Source organism: Porites lutea, chromosome 5, assembly GCF_958299795.1.
Source record: "Porites lutea chromosome 5, jaPorLute2.1, whole genome shotgun sequence".
In the NCBI taxonomy this organism is placed as follows: domain Eukaryota; kingdom Metazoa; phylum Cnidaria; class Anthozoa; order Scleractinia; family Poritidae; genus Porites; species Porites lutea.
In genome coordinates, this window is record NC_133205.1 from 45167187 (window position 1) to 45190690 (window position 23504).

The 23504-nt window shown below is 38.3% G+C and overlaps 2 protein-coding genes and 1 long non-coding RNA gene across 3 annotated transcripts; all 3 read right to left on the minus strand.

The window, feature by feature from the left end:
* Positions 1 to 476: 476 nt before the first annotated feature.
* LOC140938745 (serine protease 33-like) lies at positions 477 to 22491 on the minus strand. The gene is made up of 7 exons (XM_073388272.1): positions 22041 to 22491; positions 18517 to 18699; positions 17533 to 17733; positions 16841 to 16978; positions 12711 to 12836; positions 10645 to 10799; positions 477 to 1151 (listed from the first exon to the last, which is right to left on the minus strand). The coding sequence occupies exons 1-7, from the start codon at positions 22132 to 22134 to the stop codon at positions 732 to 734; spliced, it is 1317 nt and encodes a 438-aa protein (XP_073244373.1). The 5' UTR covers positions 22135 to 22491; the 3' UTR covers positions 477 to 731.
* LOC140936712 (uncharacterized) lies at positions 5461 to 8865 on the minus strand. The gene is made up of 4 exons (XM_073386200.1): positions 8231 to 8865; positions 6972 to 8105; positions 6057 to 6307; positions 5461 to 5626 (listed from the first exon to the last, which is right to left on the minus strand). The coding sequence occupies exons 1-4, from the start codon at positions 8432 to 8434 to the stop codon at positions 5461 to 5463; spliced, it is 1755 nt and encodes a 584-aa protein (XP_073242301.1). The 5' UTR covers positions 8435 to 8865.
* Positions 14092 to 15187, minus strand: LOC140938755 (uncharacterized). Its single transcript, XR_012165562.1, has 3 exons — positions 15061 to 15187; positions 14851 to 14909; positions 14092 to 14671 (listed from the first exon to the last, which is right to left on the minus strand). It is a non-coding gene; the product is annotated as an uncharacterized lncRNA (long non-coding RNA).
* Positions 22492 to 23504: the final 1013 nt, after the last annotated feature.

Consider the following 23504-nt stretch of genomic DNA (forward strand, 5'->3'; position numbering starts at 1 on the left):
GCGATTTTTGGCTGAAAATGCTCCGGTTACCTAATTTCAATATGGTCTTTCAGCTTGTGCTAACAAAATTTTTCAAAAGTGAACTGTTTTCGTGTTTACCGAAAGTTGCTCACCTGATCACAGTCATGCAAAGAGCCTATTAACACAAATTACTATGGCAGAGTGCGTAAACGATTGAAAACGCGCCTCTTTCTCTCGTATTGCTGTTTTTGTTGCAGTTGTTTGATTGTTTGTCATGTCATGCTGATAATTGTAGCTATCACTCCATTGCATTAGTTTTTTCATAGAGATGGTGACCGGCCGCAGTATAAACCTCTGTGTTAAGAATTGACTGGTGGTACGCAAAAGCTCACTTAAAGCCGACAGGTTTGTTATCTTAACCCTTTCGTTGAACAATTATTGGGCTCACTTTTTGAACTGGAACGAAACCTTTTCTTAGAGTAACATTTTATAAGCTATTTAAAATTGCTTGTGCCTCCCTATCAGTTTTGTTTTATTATTTAGATCTAGAAGAACCGTCAATTATAACCATAACAGTGAATGAGATCCCTAAGTGAACAACTAAGTTGACTAAACTTAGTTGTTTCTTAAGACTTGAAAATAGTCCTTATGTTCTGGTGGCAGGATGGATAAACAGGCAACGTTAAATTACCAAATCAGCTTTCTCATCACAAAACAATCCTGTGAATCCAGAGTTTATATTATTGAGTTGCCAATTTTTGTCCACTAATTCACTGGCCCCCTTTAACAATAGATCTGATCCACTTTCGATATCGGGACACTCTTGTATAGTAAGCATACTTTCTTGGCTTCCCACAGCCTTCACTCCATCCAAATAATCCAATGACATTCCAACGCCCTGACCGTGGATTCTGCATGACCAGGGGACTGCCGATATCTCCAAAACAAGGATCTTTAGGTTTCCTCTTAAATCCGGCGCACAGCGTGTCTTCTTTGTTATAAGAATAAATAGTGGCCTGCTTACACTCTTTATCAGGGATTATGGGAACAGTAACTTGCCGCAGTTCTGCAGACAATGGTCCCGGTGATTCCCCAAGTCGAATTGGTTTCGTTGAACCCCATCCTGCCACGGTCCCATACTGCATCGGCTTTTCCAAAGCTTTGTCTCTTTTTCCTTTTGGAATACATACCTTCAAGCGAAGACAGAAGGAAAAATTATATGACCATACTCAGCGATAATAATAATTATAAAAGTAAAAAATAATTACAATAAAACATTATAACATAGCGCGCGTGCTTGTCCTATATAAGTCCTATTGAGCCGCTATGAACAAAATCTTTATTTACGCACGCCCGTGCGTAAATAAGACGACGTGAGCATTTTTTTTTTTTACCTGGCTGCAAAGTTGTCGTCTTTTAAGCTGCAGTGGACTTTTCCTTCTCTTTAAAATATGGAAGAAACCAGCGAAGAACTGCCCAATTTTTCTATCGGCATTGACCTTTTAGGCCCTGATCCAACAAGCAGCAAAAATAAAGCCGAATTAAAAAAACCTCGCAAGTTGCGCTTTTCGCAGATTTGTCGAAGACCAGCTGCAGCAAATTATGGCTGAAAGACATTCACTGGGAACAGAACAGACACCAAGTGGTCATCAACAACATTTAAAGGCAAAATCTCAGTTTTTATCGTTGTTTTTAAATTTGTTAATCCGACTTAAGCAGGAAAATTTATCTCGCAATAACAACACAAATTACACAAGAAGACATAAATTTATTACTCACAAAAACAACTGCTGCCAGGTCTTCTCAAGAAGCCGTAATGACCAGCCAATGTTCGTAAATGCATTTAAGTTTAAAGAAGGATGGCAGTCGTCTTCGCTAAAAACATGTTTTCTAGATTTCGCCGAGCAAAACGTAAACATCTTTTCAGCAAATCCAAACCATACTCCACGACTTCTTACGAACATGTTAGTATTGTAACTTTAGGTGAACTTTAAGACATCTTTTACCTTTGTTTCTGCTTAGTTTCCTTTCATCGTTAACGAATAAAGAAGCAAATTTTCTTTCTCACTTTTACAGAAAGAATATTTTCATTCAAACTAGACGATTGTGGCGTGTTCGTAATCAGCCAATAGAACCGTTTGTTATTGTGTCGCGCGTTACGAGAATTTTGCAGTTAATCAAAAAGCAAACATTTTTGTCAGCTATGTTATAAAAGAATTTGCTCATGCTTTTACCTGTGCGTATATCGAGTTATGGATACACTTGGGAAGTTTGGAGAGCACTCAAGAAGCTAGAGTTGCACTCGGCTATCGCCTCGTGCAACTCTTACGCATCTTTCGTGCTCTCCAAACTTCCCGCGTGCATCCATAACTCGATATACGCACGCTAAGCATGAACAAATTCTTAAATCTCCCAGAATCTTTCGAGGCAATTTTTTAAAAAGCTTTATAACTTTGACAATTTTATACGTAGAAGACCACAACAAGATAACATTTACCATAAAATATCTTCCCATGTCACATCTTAGGTAATTACGTCATCAGTCATGTGACTATTTCCGAATTAGGTTTTTTTGTTGCTGTCACAAGATTGCATCAACGAGTTAAAAACAAATAGCGTATTTGAGGCATTTAAAAATAACCAGTTGACGTCCAGCATTTGAGATTTTAGGGGGTAACGAAAATGAGCGAAAAAGTCGGGAGACTAGGCCGAGGGCTGTAGAGAGTCAACCTTTTATAACACGTAGATAAAATTTGCCAGAAAGTAATGTTCCACCTGATAATTTTTTCATGACCAAAGGAGACTTATGACGTCCTCGGTCACGTGATCAAAGCTTTTTTATTGTTTTAGTTCGTTTTTAAAGTACCTTTTTTCATAAATTGGCAGGTTTTTGCTGTTTTTTCTCAACAATTCTTTACATTGTATTGTCTCTGAGTGATTATTATTCAATTTTCAAAGAAAAACCAAACAAAAACTGAGCCAGAAGTTTGAAAGTTGCGTAAATTGACCGATATTGCAAATTAAAATCGAAAAGGATACCTTTTTCAACTTAACTGTTTGTTTGCCGAAATAAATGTTCAACGTTTGTTAATAAAGGAGAACTTTAAAAAGTAAAATGATGTATTTAGCGGTCATATTGTTTTTCTTCATTCCGGGGAGAGAGGCCATGTTGCAGCTCTTCTAGCCCTAACACCCAAATGGTTTGCTACCCTAACCTAAAACAATGAAAATAATGATGAACAATGTTGCGTTGATGTTTTCCCCGATCGACTGATAAAAAGACACCTTACGAGCAGGGAGAGAATCGTACGGTCATACTGTTCAGTCGGTAGCCGCGCCATCGACAGTTGTAATAAATTTCTTAAACGTTCCCTGGCATGGACCAAGCCTGAAAGGGTATTAAGTAACGCTCCATCCAAGAACTAGGCCAAAATCAGCGGGGGCCTTGCAAAAACTATCGTTGGAGCAAAAGGCGACAAATTTTTAATTACGCGCGATTCCGTCCTGTTGATTGGCTATTTTCAAATAGCGCGCGAAATTCAAATTTTCAATCAAGATAGATAGCGAAACGTGCTTGTTTTTGCGATTTTCAAAAGTGACACAATGTTAGTAAAGGTATACTTTCAATGCTTGCGGAGTTTCATTCGATAATGAAACGGGGAAGTGTTATTTCTTGTCGATTTCAGTCGCCAGCGAGAGCGCTTAGGGTAACATGACACTCACAACTTCGATTAGGACTGGCTCTTGTTTGATTTTACACGTCAAACGTTCATTACAGCATATCGTATAGGTATGAACAAAAACAAATAAATTACTGCGTATACATGTAACTCTTGATTTTCGCAGTTTAGGTGAATAAATACATGATAACTTGATTCTGTGTGTCTGTTTCAGCTGTTTTCTGGAAAGCAGAAAACACGGCGTTTTTGTCAAACGTCAGTAGCCGCGAATGTAGCCTTCCTCGAGTTACGTTCCACACTGAAATTGGTGAAATGTTCTTGTTAGAAAAAACAATTCTATCTCATTCGCATAAACAGAAACAAATAAATCACTGCGTATAACATAGAAGTTTAGAACCACGAAATAAGTTTATTCAGTCTGTCTAGGTAAACAGCAGTTCGTCGTCAAACAGTTCTTCGGCAAATGTATTCATCACACAGGCTGCATCGAAGCCATCTTCTGTTTCCAATTGTAAAGTTCCACTTGAAACTGATGAAAATGTTTTTGTTAGAAACAACAATTGCTCTGGGGTTAACTTAAAGCCATGAGCTAAAAGCATCTGAAGATTTTCCAATGAGCAAAGGCACGCGATAGCAAGAATCGTAAACTTGTGATTCCCAGAAATATCCACGTGCCTCAGCTGGTCCAAATCTTTCTTGGCCTGAAAAATGCAGATTTGGTCCAAGCCGGGACAGTTAGAAATATCCAGTCTTTCCAAATTCTTTGCGACCGTCGCTATTTGCTGGAAATGACGATTCGATATGCTCGTGGAAGATAAATTCAGGTGTCTCGTCTCTGTAAACAACCGCAACGGAATGAACTGGTACAAATTTCCTGAGCCAGAGAGATCTATTTCTTCCGGTAATTCCACATCCTTCATAAAGGGCCCTCTAAATATAATCTTCCACCACTCGAAACATACTTGCGCAGCGAAGACTAATTCAGATTCGTTCAGATAGCCAAAGACGTAAAGCCAAAGCTTGGACAAAACATCCATTTCCAGTTAGTTCTGACGATGGCGTGTGAATCGCTTAGCGATGCGCTCTGAACAAAAGCGTATTCACAAACAATTTCACGACAAGGCGTGAATTCTTGCATTTTGCATTTTTATCCTCCGACGCGTGACTTTGGAAAAGTTGAGATATCTATTTTCTTGCGAGAATATTGCAACTCTTGAAGCCTAATTTTAACAATCACTTAGTCTTTTTATTCGAAAAAGGAATAAACCGACGAATTTATTTTCATCAGACTTTGCCACAAATATTCATTTTTTCAGCTCCTGAAGACGACGGCATTTTTCTCGAGTTATTTCTGTCTTTGAACAATAGCCTGTCACAATGGTTGTTATAACCGGCTATTGTTGAACATATTTTGTCACCTCGATATCTTTGATGTGAGAACCTCTCTATTCAAGTTTGCTACCATTTGAGCTTGTTAGCGAAGAAGCACGCACTCCTGTCGACTCCTGGCTTTTACTGAACTTTTACTTCAATGGAGAGGAAGTAAGTAGTAAAATTTCATCGAGATGTGTCGTGTGACATTTGCGCATATTTATTTTACCTTTTTCTTCAATTTTAGGAACCTTAAGAGACCTGCTGATGATTTGTATGCTTGAATCATTTTTTATAGAGTCTGTTATTGACTCTTTGGTGAAGTTTTAGGTGATATATTTTTGAATAAGTGATTCCAACCCCTGTTAAGGAAGAGAAATAACTCAAACAGACTATTCATATATTTTTGAAATAAGCATTTTGTTTAATAATTTGATATTCAGTTGTTTTAAAACAAACACATTTGGGCAAGGACATAGAAGCCATGAAGGGAAATGCCACGTTTTCCATACCAATCTCTTTGCACCTCCCTTGCATGCATGCCGAGTTCCAGCTTCATCTTGTAATCAATTACCACCACAGCTTCACCTGGCTGAAGATTCTTTAAAATAAACCTATTCCAGAGAAAAGTGTTGAAAAATATATTTAATTAAAACAAGTAACAAATCTTTGTAAGTAAATTCTGTGTTAAACGGCACCCCCAAACTTTCTTTGTTTGAATTTATGGTTTTATTTGACACAAATATATAAGTCAACAAATAGATGATGGATAGATGGCAGCATGATTAAAAAAAGATAGAAAATATGGTCCAAGAAAATGAATTTAAAAAAAAAAACAATTTCAATCAAACACTGCACAAGCATATAGGTACACATGCTGGGAGGTGGGACAAAAGCCCTCTGTGAAAACTAAAAAAAAAGAAACATTCACATTAGTTGATACAAGAAATCTTGAGAATTAAAATTTAAGTTCCCAAGCCCTGCAGTGCTTGTATGTATATGTGCTTAAGATAAGGTAAAGACAATTATTAGAGTATGCCTTACCTGTAATAGTCACCCTGGTGCTTGGTCCTGAGGATGTGTGCCAAGTAGTCCCAAAAGGTGCTGTGGATGTCCTCGAGCTGCTCTTGAAAACTTTGCTTGTCTTCTGCTGGAGCAGAGGAGATGGCAGCTGACAGGCTCGCGTGAATTTCATACAATGATGTCAATTCCATGCAATTATCTGGATGGTCCAGGTTGCAAGACTCGAATGCATGGTTCATGCACAGCTCAAGGCAACTGGAGTGTCGCTGCACCTAGGAAATAGATAAAAGCCAGCTAATTATATATAAAAAACATCATAACCAATATAAGAATTATCAGCAATATATCTTATTAGACAGGTCAGTGTGTAGTATCGCTTTTTTAAACAAGTCAAAACACAAATGATGAGTAAAAATATACAACTACACTACATGTTCACACAAAAATGTCTAATAAGAGATTTATTATCTGACGTTTTCTTTTACGAGAATCTTGACTTCCCACAATTTTACTGCTTTTAAATTTTTCGTGCATGTGGTCGGGGGAGTAAGACAAGTACAGATATTGTGCGATATTTGTACTCGTCTCGCGAGATATTTGTACTCCAAGAAGCACAGTTCGACAGCATTTTCGCATGCTTTTATTGTAAAAACATTTAATTCATATATTTTCTTGATTTGTTTGTAACCGAAATTTCACTAAATAAGAAGGCCATCAACAGGACTTTTTGGCAGGTGTAGTACCCAATTAGTTGTTGCAAATTTTGCATTTAAACTTGCATGAAATTGTCCTTGTAACACCCCAACTCCCAACCTAAAATTTATAATGTTCAGCCAGTGTGTGAATGGTGAACAAAAACTTACGAGCAATACATTTGACAATGGAACATTACCAGTTACAGAAATTTTAGGTTGAAAAAAAAAAATAGAAAAATACCTGATGAGAGAATTTTGTCTTCAAGTAGCGTTGCAGATCCGTAATCTTGTTCTTAATGCTGCTCAAGTTCTCGCATGGGCAGTTGGCTGCTATCTTCTGGACTAAATCTCTTAACTTGTCAAAATTAGAAAATCCAAAGTCCTCACAAAGATTGCAGAGGCCTGCAAGCAGAGTGTTACTTCTGAAATTTTTGGGAATGTGTGCGTAGATATAGCTCCTCTTCACACCATTAGGAAATTCGAGCAGATACTGCTTTACAACTTCTTTGATGGAATCCTGCCAGTATCTTACAGGGCACTCCTCACCTTCAACTACCACACTTCGACAAGAAGACGGCCGAGACACATCATCCCTTAGGAGAAATTCCGCCAACTGATCAAGAACCTCTTGGGAGACACACCGACGTGAAAATTTTACAGATGCAGGAGGCACTCCTCCTCGTCCAAACAGAATAGCATGAACTCTTGCTGCAGCGACTGTACTCTTGGAACATTGGAATAATGCAGTCAAGAGGGTCCGAGGATAGTCACTTGCAACAATTGATAAAAGCCTCCTTCTCTCAGCAGAATAGGTGACAACCCTCCCCAAACTACGAGCTGCATCCATCCTTGATTTAAAACAATCAGGAGTGCTTCCTTGAAGTGCAATGGTACTCTTTGACAATGTGTCTGAAATATTTATGGCTTGGGCAAGCTTTTTGCCTTGTTTCCGTATGGCACTGTTCTCTTCTCTATTTTTGCAGGCTTTGTACTCCTTGAGAATGGAATGCAATACCTTATCATGGACAGTCACATCCAATTTGTTCTCAGCAGTTGGTAAACCAAATGTTGTTGACCATTTCTTAGAAAGGAGAAGATCCTGAACAAGGTTGGGCAATTCCTGTTTATCTCCATGTACATACTGATTCAACAAATCGCCGATTTTATCAACAAGTTCAGTCCGGATCTCACTCTTTTTTCTTGTTTCATATGATTGATACGGCCTGTTTGGGAACTCCCCAACCTGGATACCTTGACTGCAGAACACTGCTCTATCTGTTTGTGTCTCGCCATCACACATCGAAATTTCTGCCAAGTGGCATGACGAGATACTTTCGGAACTCTGGTTGTCCTCAGCCATAGTTTCTACTTTTCTCTAAAAAACCATAAATTAAAAAAAAAAGATCTTAGAGAAATAAAAAAAATCAAGTATTGTGAAATCACATTTTAAATTTTCACTCATGGACATTGTGTAAAATTTACTAGCTTTATTATTCCTACCTGAAGCTGTTCGCACGTATCTTCAAGGTTTATGCGGTCTCTGCAGGATAAACAAATCTTTCTTCTTCTATCGTTGTGTCGGCCATCCACATTTACGCCGCAAAAACGCATTTCCTTGGTGGTCGCCACTCTGAGATTTGAGCTATCGTCCACGTGTCCCCATACAGCGTGTTGCGGACAGCAACACGAAGGCCTTGCAGGCATTTTAGGCGTTAAATAACACGTGAAAAGATTCCAAATTGAAAGAAATTCTCAGCTTTTAACAGATACTCTACTTTATGCAAGATAATTTGTGCAGACGGCCGAGAAAAAGACAAGCAAACACTGCTAACAATCTCCGAAAATCTCACATCCAAGATGGCGGCTATAGAGCGTTGAAGATACGTGGCCAGAAGTCCCAGTTCCCCATTTCCCATGGCAACGAAACTCGTCATATACGGTTTAGAGGACTCTGGTACCGAAAATATCGCAAAAAATGTGGGAAAAATTAATTTTTTGGTCGAATTTTGACGATTTTTGAGTATTTGACCAATCAGAGAGCTCCATTTTAATTAAGTTAATAATTTAATATTTGGTATCCAGGGGCGCGTCATGCATTTGATCGGCCTAGTTCTTGGATGGAGCGTTACTTAATGGTTTACGTCAAGCTTCGATCAGTTAAAGATTTAATTCTACAAGGACATAAAAAAAAAAACAAAAACAAAACAAAAACAAAACGAAAACGTCATCCTTGAAAACTGTCAGTTACATAGAGGAGAAATATATACCTCTTTTAAACTCGAACTGTCAGTGTTTGTCAAAAAAATAAGCTGCTCTTAGTAAGCTAACTTCGTCTTGATGGATGCACAAGAAAGTTGAAAAGTCTTAAGCGATTCAGGCCTTACTAGATGGCTTTCCGAGCTTCATCTCGACTGGTAAGCTTGAGTACTTATATTGCATTTGATGTTTGTTTCTTTGTTTGTTTGTTTTGTTTCATGAGCATTGTTTATGCCGTCATTTTAGGTATATTTGTAAGATTTGAAACAATGATCTGACCTAGTACAGAACTTTAAAAAGTCTTTAGACATTCTCTGACCGCGACTAGAAAGAAAACGTTCTGAAGAATAGTTTAGTCATCCTATTTTTTTTTGAAAAGAAAACTTTGAGTGATATTCTTGCCTGGAGTTCATCTTGAAAAATAGCAAACACGGCTTTAAACGGCTTAAAACTTAAGGCTTAAATCTACTAGATTTTATTCGTGATTCAGGATTTTCAGCGACATTTCACTCTCAATACATGTCATCGTGAATAAAATTATCGTCCTTTTAAATGTTTCATTGAATTATATTTCTCGATTGTTTGTCGAGATCTCTTTCGTATGGCTTTGCCAGTTGTTGTTTTCAGTCGTTCGTGAACATCGCACGCAGGAGTACGTAAAATGCTGCGTTTGTTTATCAAATGAATATGGTGTTTTAGAAGTAAAATGCAAACGAAAATAATTCTGAGACCTCTTCCTCATTAATAGTGTTTATTCAAGTTTTCGACAGTTGGCGCTTTGCAACATTCAGATGTGGAGTGGTCGGAGGGGTGATTTTGGAAATTGAATTAAAATACGATTTATTTCGAGAGGTTTTGCTCAAAGCCCATTATTACCCTGTATATACTACATAATGACAGTTTGACCTGAATGAACAGTCCCGTCTAATGGTGAATTCTCTAAAGATATAAAAAAAGTTTTGTGTTGCTTTTATTTTTATGATTTGTTGTGCAAAGGGAGCGCGTGCTTCGATCGTCACGAATATTACATTAGTGCAATTTGTCTTGTAAGATAATTCTGTAAAAAGCTGCAGAATTATATGTAAAATAGGGCGAGGTCTGAACAATAAACGAACAACGCCTGGTAGTTCTGTTTACCTCAGAGATAATGTAGAAAGGCTGGTTTACGCGCTTCCAGACTAGTAGCGAGCTACACACACAAAAAAATCTGGCCTTATTTTAATTTCATTTTGGCCTTTCCTTTAAACAGAGAGATAAAACCGATAAGTTATAACGTGTAAATTGGCTGCAAACGAGGACTATCGTGTTTTTGCGAGCTTTATGGCATAAAATTATATTTCGGGACTGTCCAATTACACTTATAAAATAAAGGTGGTGTAGGTGGGCAAAAAGGACATTTTGCTTGGGACGAATAAGACTGTTAACTCCACTTAAGATTTTCGATGTTTCGTTCTTGCACTGTTTTCCACCCTTAAACGTCGTATGGATCTCCCCAGTTAACCGATTTGTGAATTACAAGTGTAATGTTTGATTTCAATAATCAATTTTTAATAACTGGAGCTACGCTTTTAGCCGTGGCTAAATCTATACATTATTCGATTGTCATGTGCTGGAATTCGATAGGAATCACAAAATAGTGGGCAAAACAAAGAACTTACCATCCGTATATGGTTATTTAGTTTGGCTGGTTTCTCTAGCTCAAGAAGGGCAATGTTATTGGCAAGCCCGTTTCCGTTATATCTCGGGTGTATAACTATTCGTTTCACGCGGATAAAAGTCTCGGTCCCATCTAGTTTCCCACGGTTAAATTCACCTAGAAGATTTAAAAACACATGTTAACTATAATAGATGTCGATACATCTACGTCTCAAAACTCTAATAGTTAACTTAATAGCTAATGGCTTATATGAAGGTGCTCCCGCCTAGACGTACTGGAAGCTGCTTGCATGCCAGTCAGTGGGTAGTCGTAGACGTTAATTTAACCAGAGCTTAGTTTGGTCTGTGGAGCAGACTATCGCAGTCAATGAGCAATTTGTGAGTATCCATTGACACAACTACAATGAATAATAGTAATACTAATAAACATGGACAATTTCAAAGTCCTGGATACACGGCCTACTTACACTAACTTACATTCTTAGAACCACCCTTTTAACCGTTGTTCAGATGTTATAAGGTAATACAGCTCTCTTGAAATCAAGAATCCATCTACTACTTATTTCAGCGTCCAATGCTACGCACTTGTAACGAAGAACACAATGTTAAAAGTGCTGGATCACACGGCCTAATAAAACCCAATTTTCTTGTTCGAACCGTCCTTAAACAATGGACCATTCTTCAGATAATATTTCAGCAAAAAAACCACACTTTTTATGGGTTTACCACCGTGATAACCCACGAGAAAAGCTTGTAATAGAAAGCTTTACATAAGCTATTCGAGTGTTCTCCCAACACCCCAAGTGGATTGTTACGCCGGTAAACCCATAGAATGTGTGGTCCATTGCTTTTATAAAATAACTTGAATTTTTTACGAGTTTACCGGCACAATAAACCATAGCTTTTTAAACAATCAGAACGCGCGTACTATCTTATAGTTATTTTATAAAAGATAATACATCTCTCTTAAAATCCAGAATCCACCTATTAACGAGGAAAACGTCAGTCGTCATTGATGATAATGAGCATTGTTAATAGAAGATAAAAAGAGGAGGATCTTACGACGAAATTTCTACTCTTCTATCCTTAGGCCTAACAAGACCAATCATTAATTTGGGGAAGTATTAATGCAAAGGCAAATTATTTCTGGATAGAAGCAGAAGTTGTTAAACCAATCTTAAACGGTGGAACAGACCTAGTGATAGTTAACAATTATTCCACGAGTGCAAGTTGGATATGAGGTGATAGATAGCCAACGAGGCACATACGCCGAGTAGGCTGTAATAATCTCATATCCAACACGCGCGAGTGGAATGATTGTTTTATTAAAAACGCCCCCAAAAAAGATAATTCTTCCCGACTTTATTTGTAAAAAAAAAAAAAAAAAAAAAAAAAACTATTTTCAGCTTGTTTTTACTTCAGAACAGACGCGCACAGTTACCACATGTGGAGAGCATGGTATAATGGCTCATAATGATGGCTAAGCCAATCAGAGCTCTAGAATTGCATTATCCAATGATTCAGTTTTTAATAAATAATTATGACAGTCGAACCTCCACTAACGGCCACCTCTCTACAACGGCCATGCACCCTTTTTTTTGGTCCGGCGGACAGTCCGTGCATTCACTCATATTTAAACCTCTGTACAAGGGCCACTACAGCGCGTCTCTAGCCAAAATAACCTCTCGACTAAGGCCAGGTTTTTTCAACAACTGACGAAATTAGCCAGGAATGGTCAGGAAGTTTTATCCATATCGCGCGTTGATGATCTATATATATATTATGAATGGATTATCCTTATGGGATACAGTAAGCATGAACTAAAAACAGTTTGCCGTATTACACCCCTACCTACTCATAGCGGCCACCTTTTCACAACGGCCACTTTCTCCTGTCTCCAAGGTAGCCGTTGTGGAGACTCGGGTCATGGAAACGTGTTACCAAGCTTATTGAGATGTCAACATGAGAATAAAAATTTGGATATATGAAGGTAGTTTCTTCTTACGTTAAGACTGAAGGCAGATGCTCTAAGAGTAACCAGGTTAAACTGGCGAACATTCTAACTTACCTAGCACCAGTCGAAGTCTGCTTGGTTTCATTGGTTTCGCGCCTTTTTTTACTTGAAGGACATTGGCCACTGTCAGAACCCATCTCGATTTGATGAGTGCTCCGTTAAAAAGGTAAAATCCTGTTCCTGAAATCCATCAGACGACGGTTAAAAGCACCAAATGTATATATTTTTTCTTTTTCTTCTATAGCAGACTATTTGCCCAGTGAAAGAAAAATAACCTATTTTGTCTAGTTACACTTAAATTGCACCGTGACCTATGGATATCAAGAACCGAAACAGGGCAGTGCCTAAATGCTAAAATGCCGGTCATACTTGTAGAAACGCTAGCCGATTTTGGCCTCCCTGCCTTTAAGTACATATGTCCAATTAAGCGAATATTAAAGTTAAAAGCCGGGGGGGGCGGGGGGGTTGAGGGGAGCGAGTCTCCTGTGTTTTCAAGAAGTGTCTCAACGAATTACCTTATCGAGAGAGCTATAAATTAAACTCGCCTGACCATGGTAGCTTACATTGAATAATAATTAAGTATGAGGATAAATTTGCAATCTTCGTAATAATATATTCCCTTTTCTTTCTGCAATATGTATTCTATGTGGCAAATGTAAAATTAAAAAATAATAAAAATAAAAATTATGACTGTGACTGTAGGCTATACGTAGGAGTATAAGAGTATTAACCCAGTCAAAATGTCGTACCCACTGATTTCCTTACGTGTTTTTCATTTTCAAAAATGGAAGAGATAGAAGAGAGAATTTCCCAGCAATATATTTCCAATACAACAGGGATTAATATTCTCGGGCAATTCTTACTGATAAATGAAATCAAATAGTGAAGTAACGTTCTTAAAATATAAACAACAACAACACAAAAAATAGAAAACAACTGAAATCATTTCCTTTGAGTATCATCCGGCTAGCATCCAGTAAGCAATTTCCCGTGCCCAATTTTCGCCGTTCTTCGCTTTGCACTCTTTCTATTACAAAATAAACAGCTTGTCAGGGGCGTAGCTGGGGGGGGGGGGGGGGAGGGGGGGAGGTCCTGGGTGCCCGTGATCCCCCCTTGGTAGGCCTTCTTTTGAGCAAACAGCCTAAAATATTCAGGTGGCGAAAACGCCATGACAATATCTTGGCCGTAAAAGCCATTGTTGAAAAGCACACTTTTATATATATATATTTTTTTGTAAAGTATTTTCGTCAACGGCTCTTGTCTTTAGTTAATAGGGACTTTAAGATCTGGGACGCCACGACTTCTAGAACGCGGTGGCTGATTAAGGACTGGAACTAGAACGCCGTCGTTTGCGCGCGAAAAGTAAACTTAAGATCTCCGTCGCGATGCAAGACGACGCGGCTGCAAACCGCTCTTTATCAGTGTGATTCTTCACGTATTCTTCGGCAATTCTTTCGCAGAAATGGCAATGGCATCATTTAAGAAAGTCCAACAAATGCTTTGTTTGTGCTTTGTTCGATAGCATCACCTCCACTTCTTCGTTGACGCTTCGGTTTGTCATCGCTTTCATCCGCTAATGAACCTCTTTTATTCGTCTCTGACAGCTTCTCCATCGCTTTAAGTCTAACATCTTCCGCTTTAGCCCGATCTTATTGAAGTTTTTTGCCAGCTGTTTTCCCTGTGTTTCCTGTAATTCCGCTTCGCCACTTTCCTCCAACGCGATGATTATATCCAATAGATTTTCTAGTTCCGTTGGCTCATCGGGAGTTATACCAGTTGCTTTTTCCTCCGCTAGAAGTTTCTTCTTATGCTTGTAAACAAGGATTCCCACGTGGTCTCGGACTGATCGCTTATCAACCCTGAATTTCGGCACAGTGCATTTGTTCAAGGTGTCCGCTATTTTTTCCCACATACTGCTTCTTTGTGTTGACCCTTTCTTAGTTGTGTAGGGATTTACATTGACGACTTCTCTGCATAGAATGGCTTCATGATCATGTGTCCAAAACATTACTGAACTAAAGGGAAGCATAAAAACACACGCAGTTTAATAAAATTAAATTAAATAATACAGATTAAAATTGGCTTTTAGCGGCAGATGAACGCAATAAATCGAGAACTGCAACGGTACAAGAGAAGAGAAGAGAATCCAGAAGACTCCTGCATTCACTATTTGCAGTTTTAGCTCGTGACTTACTTGCAAGCCTTGCTCGAAATCGAATTCGAAGGCGCTGCCATTTTATAAGCTTCGTACACCTGAAAGAAATTTGAAAATAATCAAAATCCTTTCATCTCTGCGATCTAAAATGTCGCCAGAAATTACGTCCAATGATTGTAGAGTGCTGATTTTACATGTTTAGAGGAATATATCATCATTTAATTTAAGCACAGGAACAAATATACTCACGTTTTGTACAGAACGTCAAACTCGCAAAATCCACGTTCTCGACGCGACTTGGTGACACCAGGACGACGGCGTGAGCATGCGCAACATGTCTCCTCTTTGAAAATTTACTTCCGGTCGCGTCTTACAGACGTCGCGTCTCGGATCTTAAAGTCCCTAATATGGGCCTTCATGCCGCGATAATACGACTGAGCCCGCTGATACACGAGAAAGAGCAGCGGTATAAACCATATATAGTCTGGTGAGTAGCCTCTGTGACCACCCCCCCCCCCCTTTCAAAAATCCTGGCTACGCCCCTGCTTGCTATTTCTATTTTCATAGAAGACAAATTATGTAATCCTCTTCATGACTGGTCGCCTATTACTTGTCATATCATACACTCTATATGGATTATTTGTCGCTTAGTATTTGTCATGAAGAGTAGTGCCTGTAAACTTAAACAAAAGCTGCTATATAAGAGCAGTTCCTATTACAAAAAAAATTATAAGCATATGCATCTTTGGCCCACATATCGCTGAACCTAATGGTAATAATAAAACTTTGACTTTATTTTAGGAATTAAAGTGCTGCCCCGAAAATGTAGCATAAATGAAGCGTGTTAAAATAGGATTTTGCGTCTCATTTTCTCGCAGGGAAAATTAATTTAGTTCTGATTTACACGTGTTGTCTTCGGCGGGAAATATGTACATAAATAATTTTAGCGAGCTGAAAATGGCCCCTCGGCACAGCCGTCACTACAGTATTGTCTGCCATGGCCTCGCCAATGTTTGTTTGGGAGGAAAACAGGAAGCATTATTTTCTGGAAGAACTAGGCAATCCAGGTAGAAGCTTATTCTGTCGGGAATTCGCATGATTAAGGATAAAAAGCGTTCTCCCAACGTAATGAGCATTATAAGAATGCTTTCAACTGTCAGCTTTCTGCTTAAATAGAAAAGGAAATATCGACACCCTGCTAAATTTGACGACGACCGATATTACTCATTCCAGGGTAGATCGTGGTTGATAGACCATTTTACAGTCGTCGACTTAGTACCCTAGCCTTCGAGTAAATGCGACGACGGTGACCTTGTTTTGATACAAACCTCATTTGCTTTGTTATGGAAATTGTGCTTGAAAAATACTAGTTAGCATAAGAATAACTTGATTTACATAATAAAGCCTCGCTTCCACCCATAACTGTAAAATGGCCAATTCACCGCTTGGAAGAAAAAGACAATCCGAGAATAACTTTCGTAATTTAGTTTAAGATTATGTCGTAAATTTATCTCCTAACTTAAGATGCTTAGTGACCATTGTGGGAGGCGTATTGTCCTGCACAAGCTGTGTTTTACGGACTTATCCTCAAAGAAATAACGTATCAGACTTAGCTCATAAAAAAAGAAACCAATCCCTTTATCTAATCACAATAAGCTCAACCTGAATGCAGACTTGTGGAATTAATGCCATGATTTTTGCGTTTTCAAATAATTAGGTTTATTAGACCTAAATTAAGAAGAAATTTAGGAATGGCGAATAAAATCTCTGTGTAAAGGTTTATAAAATCAACATCGCAATCCAGTCCTAAGTTGAGGCTGAAAACTATTGCAAGTTCGTTCCCGTTGAGCGTAAAACTGACGATCAGACAAGTCACTGACATTGTTCCGGGTTTTACGATTTCCTGCCCTTTTTTTCAGCATAACGCAGAATTAGTGAAAAAGGGATGTTTGAACGAGAAATTGACTCACTTTGAAAACATTTTGTCATTTGAGAGTTAAATTAATATCTCAGAGTAATATATACGTACTTGTGTTAGTGTAAGATATGGCTACTTGCCAAGGCCATGCTCCATATGAAGATGATACACCACCAACAATTCGCCTCTTACGAGTCGAATTCTTCTCTCCTAATGTACCACATGTGTATGGTGATACCTTTTTCTTTTCTGTAACAAAAGTAGTAGGTAAGATAATGGTCGTAACTTCTTATTCCTTGTAACAAAAGTGGTAGGTAAAATATCAACATCATCTACAAATGCCAAGAGATAGGTTAACTTATTAATCTGTCAACCATCGAAAAACTTTCCAATTTTAAACTGACTGACCCTGGCCACAATTCTTGTCGCACGAACATTTATCACGAATTTACTTCAAAGAGCCAAAGCCGCCTAGAACGTTACCAACAAGTATGTCACGGACAGTTAAGCGAATGTAGACGGTTGAAAAAAGGGCTGGAAAACATGGCCATTTTACCAAACAAGCCACACGTTGGTTATCATGCAATTGAAAGATCGATCGTCGAATTTTAAAATTTCCTAACTACTAATCTTACAATCCCAGTTCTTGTGTTATCAGGTAGGTTTAAAAATCAAACAATAAAAGCTGATATTTCCCCCTTAATACTGACTCCAGTCTATCAAAAACCTATTTATCAAGTCTGCATTTGCAACCGAATTATTTACCTTTTTGGTTTTTGCTTGTTGTTGTTTTTACCACTTACTTTTCATAGCCGTGGACAAGTGTTTCTCAGAAACGCAGTATTTTCCGTCGCCATAGTAACCTGGATTACACTTGCAATGAAATGAGCCAATGGTGTTTAAGCAAGTGGCTTTTCCATGGCATAGATGAATATGCTTTACTCGTACATCATTGTTAGTGTATGGGAGTATATAATCCTCGTACTCGCGGCATTCGTTGATATCTGCGTAAACATTGTAACAATATTCGGTCAAGTCTAAGTTTAGAATCAGAAGAACAGAAGGTGGCGTGATGGTTTAATAGGGTTATATATATATATCCCCTTCTCCTCAAAAACCGATAATTCCAAATTCCATTTCCATCAGTTTCATGGTAAACAAAAACTGACAAGGGAAAATGCGCTCTAACGGCAGATAATTATATTGAGTGATTACGTTGCTAACAGGTCTGCAGGCAATCGAGGCGAAGCTATTTGAAAAAAAGAGTGAAATAGTTGTGTAGCATTTTTGTTTTCAAAATTATGGACACTTAAACAATGGGACGGGATATCTGTGACTACAATTCTAAAAAAGAATGACTTTCAAAAACTTTTAAAGCTGATTAATAAAATTGACAACGACTGTAACACATTCACTTAGCGGTTCTTAGACTGATATTGTTGATCGAAATAGGTTTTATAGGGAAAAACAATTGTTGGGAGAAGTGCCTCTATTGAGAGTAAGAATGAGGGGGGATCAGACAGCAAATCTGAACCTTCTTCAGGTATGCAGTCCACTCTCAGCCAAACCCTTACTAAACTTGAAATCACTTGGACGCTAAGTGTGGGATGAAGTTAACTGAAAGGTTATTATAGTCATTCCGATTTTGTACAGTTTATTTGATTTGAATATATTATTTTGTCAACACAAAAATATCATATTGTCATTGTCATAATTATTATCATTATTATAGAAGAATTTATTCATATCACAGTGATTTGCATATGGTTCACTATGGTTTAACAAACCTTTGCAAGTGGGCAACGTTCCATTCCACTTACTGTTCTTCTGGCAACTTCGAAAACGGGTTCCTTCAGTCAGTTTAAATCCAGGATCACAAAAATACTCCACAGTCTCCTTATAGCTGAAGTCCTCTCCAACCCGAAATCCATTCTTCGGAACACCAGGGTCAAGACATTTTCGTAAAAAAGCTAAAAAATTAAATCAGTGTTTTTGATCAGTATATACTGCATGTACACGCCCTTTATACATATGGTTTCAGGGTAAGCATGCCTCATTCCTAGCCCGCTTCAAGGGTCTTATAATAGTAGCCTGATGTTCACAAAACCTGTTTCCCTCATAATTTATGAAACAATCGATGAAAGTTTTCATTAAAATTTCACCCTCTAATTGTGCTTTTCTGTCTTTTTACGGAAATGAAATGTAAGAATTATTAATTTAAAGAGACCACAAACCTTGGCCGCACAAGGAAAAAATCTTTCCCATTCATGAGACAGGGAGACAGGAAGGAGAGAGGATGGATTGGGGCAAAAAGGCAGCCTTCCTTTTGTCTTTTTGTACAGCTGGTACACCTCCAGGCGCTTTATTCCGAATTTTCGGGACCCCCCATGGTTCCTCTCTTCCGTTTCAACTTACCGCCATTCAAGAATAAGTCTACCCAACAAAATGGACTAAAAGGCGCAAAGTAAGCAGTATCTATTTTTATAGTAATATATAGTATAGTGTATGTTACAAGTTGAAAACGCAATTTCGTGACTTTTATGAATGGCTTACGACATTTTAAAGTGCGGTGACCGAAAACCGCCCTTTTTCCCTCAGGCGCAACTTAATAGGATCATTCTAACTTCTCAGCATATAAAAGCTCAGAAGACCACACCTTGCTATTTTTGCAGGAAACTAATTATGGCTTCCTCTAGTCATAATTATATAATACCCGAGATGCCATGCAAAACAAACAAACAAACAAACAAAAACAAATAAAAGAACGAAAGAACAATATTCTTACCCCTCTCATCGCTGAAAGTCACCAAAAAAAGAAAGACGATTGACTGCGCAGATAATAGCAAACCCGCTTTTAAAGTGGCCTTTTCAACCCTGAATGATTTTAATCCTGATACAGCTGACTCTCCCATAACGGACACCTCTGTAAGACCTAGAGTTGGTCCCTGTCTTTCTTTACTCCCTTTATTTGACTGTTTATAAGACGGGTATCTCTCTAAGACGGCCTTTTAGTGCCGGTCCCAAAGGTGTCCGTGTTATAGAAAGAGGGCTGTATTCGAGGTGAAATCTTTTTGCCCTAATCGGAGCGTGCGCAATATATATGGCTTAGAGGTTACAATCCTCAAAAAGGGAAATTATAAGGGTCTCTCGCCCTTAGTGTAAGCGGCGAAGGAAAGATCGTCCCTATAAGTTTTTGTTTATCTTAGAGGAAGAAAAGTTAGTTGGGTATGGTCGATCGACAACATTTAATTAGTCACGGTGATTTGCGTTCTGGAAAAAAAATAATGATTTTTTACCTATGAAAAATAATTACCTTTTTTAAAAACCTTATTATTATTATTTTTCACACAGGGAAAAAAGATGAGGACCACTCATACATTTGAGTCAACTTTTTTCATCATAATGATTATTATTAAAGATGTCTTTTCTTTTTTATTTATTTATTTTTCTTTAGTAAGGTGGGGAAGGTGGGGTAAGAAAATAGTGTTACAGTGCCTTACGTTGCCCTGTTAATAGTTAGTGCGCGCTTCTGGTTGTACGTAGTCAAAACATGTGGCTGGTTATCATTATTTTAGGAAATGAAAGTTGAATACTCCAATTATTATTTAAACGATTAGTCCATTGCACAAAGTGGAATCAAAGAAAATCTGGGTTGTTTTACCGCTGTCTCTACCCCTAGGTTATTCCGGAAACGCGCAATGGGATAGAGGGTAAAATAAATCAACATTTCTTAGTTTCCTGTTTACAGCTGGTCAATGAACAAAAGTCACCGTGCGCGCGACTCAACCCAGCACGATAAATGAGGGAAACGGGAACGGTATATTGTTACTAATAGTGAAAGACACTTCTGTGTGGGGTCTAACTCTGACAAGACAAAATGCTTACAAATTGAAGGCATTCTGTGTTTATTTTACCACAGTAAATTATCTTGAAGACATGTTTTTGTTCAATTTCGCCTTGATGATAGTAATCGAATATGTTTACTTATGACCTTGATAATTTTGTGTTAAAAATCTACCATCCGTGAAAACAGCGCTTATTCTTTTCCATGGCGTAGAAGGCACTACGGAACTACTGCTTGTACAGAATCCATGTGTTGCAACATTAGCGAGTATAAATTGCTCCCGGTAAAAGCCAGTGGAAATGAAAGGCGGTGTCGAAAGCGAGGAGTAATGCGGGATTCCCCAGCCTGTTAACTTCCCTTTCCCGGCCCACATCGCAGTAATCCCGTGGCTTCAATTTACGGTTACCCTCTAATTACAGTCGCCATGGGACCTAGAGAAAGGTGGTTTGGTTTTTGTGGAAAGGCATTTGAAAAGCAGAAGGGCCACGTTTCTGCATTCAACTTTCATATGTCTTGGTGCGAATTCAAATCTTTTGGATTGTGTGCAACGTGCGCTTGACAATTAGCAGGCATCGTCTTAACGATTCCTCGACAGAAAACAGAGTAACTGGCCGAACTATTTATACGCCAGGGATTACGAAACATTACTCAGTTATAAGCGTGTATCCGGCCAGTAACCGACATAATACTTTATTGAATACTTGTGTGATAGAGATAACAGTTTATGATCACGATTGATTTATTAAATTACTTAGAAGCCTCCTGAAGTATCTTATTTGAATCCTCGAGTTAAAAATACACCGGCTACAAAACATTAAGAATGTGGTGTTACTTACACCTAATGCAACCAGAATAAAGAAAGTGCCATGAGGAACAAAAAAAAAACAGTTACTCAGAGTGTCAGAGGGAGATAACTATCAAATACTTTTAAAATTGTCAGCATATGTGATAACTATCAAACGCTTTTTTACAATAAGGTAAACATAAGCATATATTATTGCAGATAAAATCTGTGGCTTTCTTGTTCTAGCCACAACCTCACAGGAGAGCAATATATAAATTACCCAGAAAAACAAACCATCATTGAAAGTGGTATTAATCTTGTGGAGTTAGGGGAGCGATTTACGATAACTGGCGCAACTGAATACTGTAAACAAATCGAGCTTTCAGTCGATGAATAAACGTGCGCTGAAACGAAGGTTGATATAAAGCATGCAATAACGATTTTTTCATGTTTAAGGAAAAGTACTAGCGCTCTGAAATACAGCTAAAATATTTATTCAGCATGGTCATGGATGGATACTTCAAAAGTTTCGATTTATTTGGTTACGAAATGCCGTAATCCTCCACATTGGAGATTTCTAGCTAACTCGGTCAGTGACTCAGTGACGCATTCACTCCAATTTGGAATATATAGGTGAAACCTGAATCAAAATAAGCTTTTACAAAGGAAGCAAAACAACTTACCTTTAGATGATGTCTTTCCGAAAGAGCTCACTTCCCCGATTCTCAACGCGATTAACCCTAAGAAAAATATCAAAGAGTGGTTCGGCAGGGCCATTTGAATGAAGGACTGTCTGATCGCGTTGAAAATATTCCTAAAGCGTATGTCTTATTCAAGGAAATGCTGGTCTTTTGGTCTTCTCTTGATTCCTATCAACTCAGCGCTCTTGTCCCACTGTTGAACAGTAAAGCTTTAGGAGGAAAAGATACTGCAAACGGCATTGAGCACTTTTATCTTCACAGTCTGTAATAGGAAACCAAATCTATAAGATATATGAGGACGTACGTGCACCGAAGTAATATCAACACCCGATGGGAGGTCCTTGGTTTAGTTTCATGGCACAAGCAGCAGCTGCCTTGTGCAAAAGAGGTTTTTATCGCTTATTTCAAACTTATAACATCAACAAACTTTTAATTCCCTGCTAGTGAAATGTGAGCTAATTACACGTCAACATCATAATAATGAACCTCCAATGAGCCTAATTTACCTTCAAGTCAATCCAGGAGTTCAGACGGTTTAATCGGGTTCGGTAAGTTCTGAAACGGATACTTATATACTTATCAGTGATACTTTGGTCACGATGAATCAACACGGCTTGCTTTTTTCCCTCTTTAACGAAAGCAATCGGAAGTCCAAGGTCACGAAATGGAGAGTCGGCTCATGCATTGCAATTTGTCCGATTCAAGCGATAAGTGTGGTTTTGTAGTGGTAGAATTTGGATGGCTAAAACTCTTCAAGCACATACGAAAAGGACAATTGTTCAATTCAACTTCCTACACTACAAATTCGATTACAAAGTGGTTACAGTTAAAATACAGATTACAAAGATTATTTTGGAAAGTTTTCTCCCAGTATGCTTATACCACATGTTCACAGCGTGCGATGGTTTTAATCTGGTCTTTCGTATTGTAGAGGACCAGGCCTAACTAATGGAATCATCTCAAAAACGAGGAACACATACCTCGTTCATTTGTGGAAACAGCATATACTTCTGAGTCAATTTTAGCCATCAGGACAGAATGAACGAATGGACAGGGTTGAAGTTTTGCGACGCCGTAAGAGAAGCTGAAAACAAAAAAAAATGGAGGGAGAGGGTTGCAACGTCCGTGGCGCCCCAACGGTCATTGACTACGGGATAGGTGCAAGGTGCATCCCAATACCCAGATAATAAGAAGTGTCCAATGCATCCTTATGCTCTACCATCAATTCTAAAGATAAAATTTTTCTGGAGAAAAGACCTTAATCGAACCTACTTTTCAACGCAGCTTTCTTCATTTTTTTTTTTTTTTTTTTCTCATCATTGCGCGTATGCTACCCGTATGGCATTGTACATATCCTCATCCTCGTTAGTCCTTGCCTTCAACTATGTCTAGTTCAGATCATGAACCTATACCTTTTGCTTTATTTAATATTTATTTATTACTGAT

Excerpts from the sequence above, each read along its gene's own strand:
- LOC140936712 (XM_073386200.1), bottom strand. The coding sequence starts at position 8,434 with ATGCCTGCAAGGCCTTCGTGTTGCTGTCCGCAACACGCTGTATGGGGA. Across the intron at positions 8,106-8,230 it reads ATACGTGCGAACAGCTTCAG|AGAAAAGTAGAAACTATGGC; the intron begins GTAGGAATAATA and ends ATGGTTTTTTAG. Across the intron at positions 5,627-6,056 it reads CACCAGGGTGACTATTACAG|GTTTATTTTAAAGAATCTTC; the intron begins GTAAGGCATACT and ends TCTCTGGAATAG.
- LOC140938745 (XM_073388272.1), bottom strand. The coding sequence starts at position 22,134 with ATGGCCCTGCCGAACCACTCTTTGATATTTTTCTTAGGGTTAATCGCG. Across the intron at positions 18,700-22,040 it reads CGGAAAGACATCATCTAAAG|CTTTTTTACGAAAATGTCTT; the intron begins GTAAGTTGTTTT and ends TTAATTTTTTAG. Across the intron at positions 17,734-18,516 it reads AACGTTGCCCACTTGCAAAG|ATATCAACGAATGCCGCGAG; the intron begins GTTTGTTAAACC and ends ATGTTTACGCAG.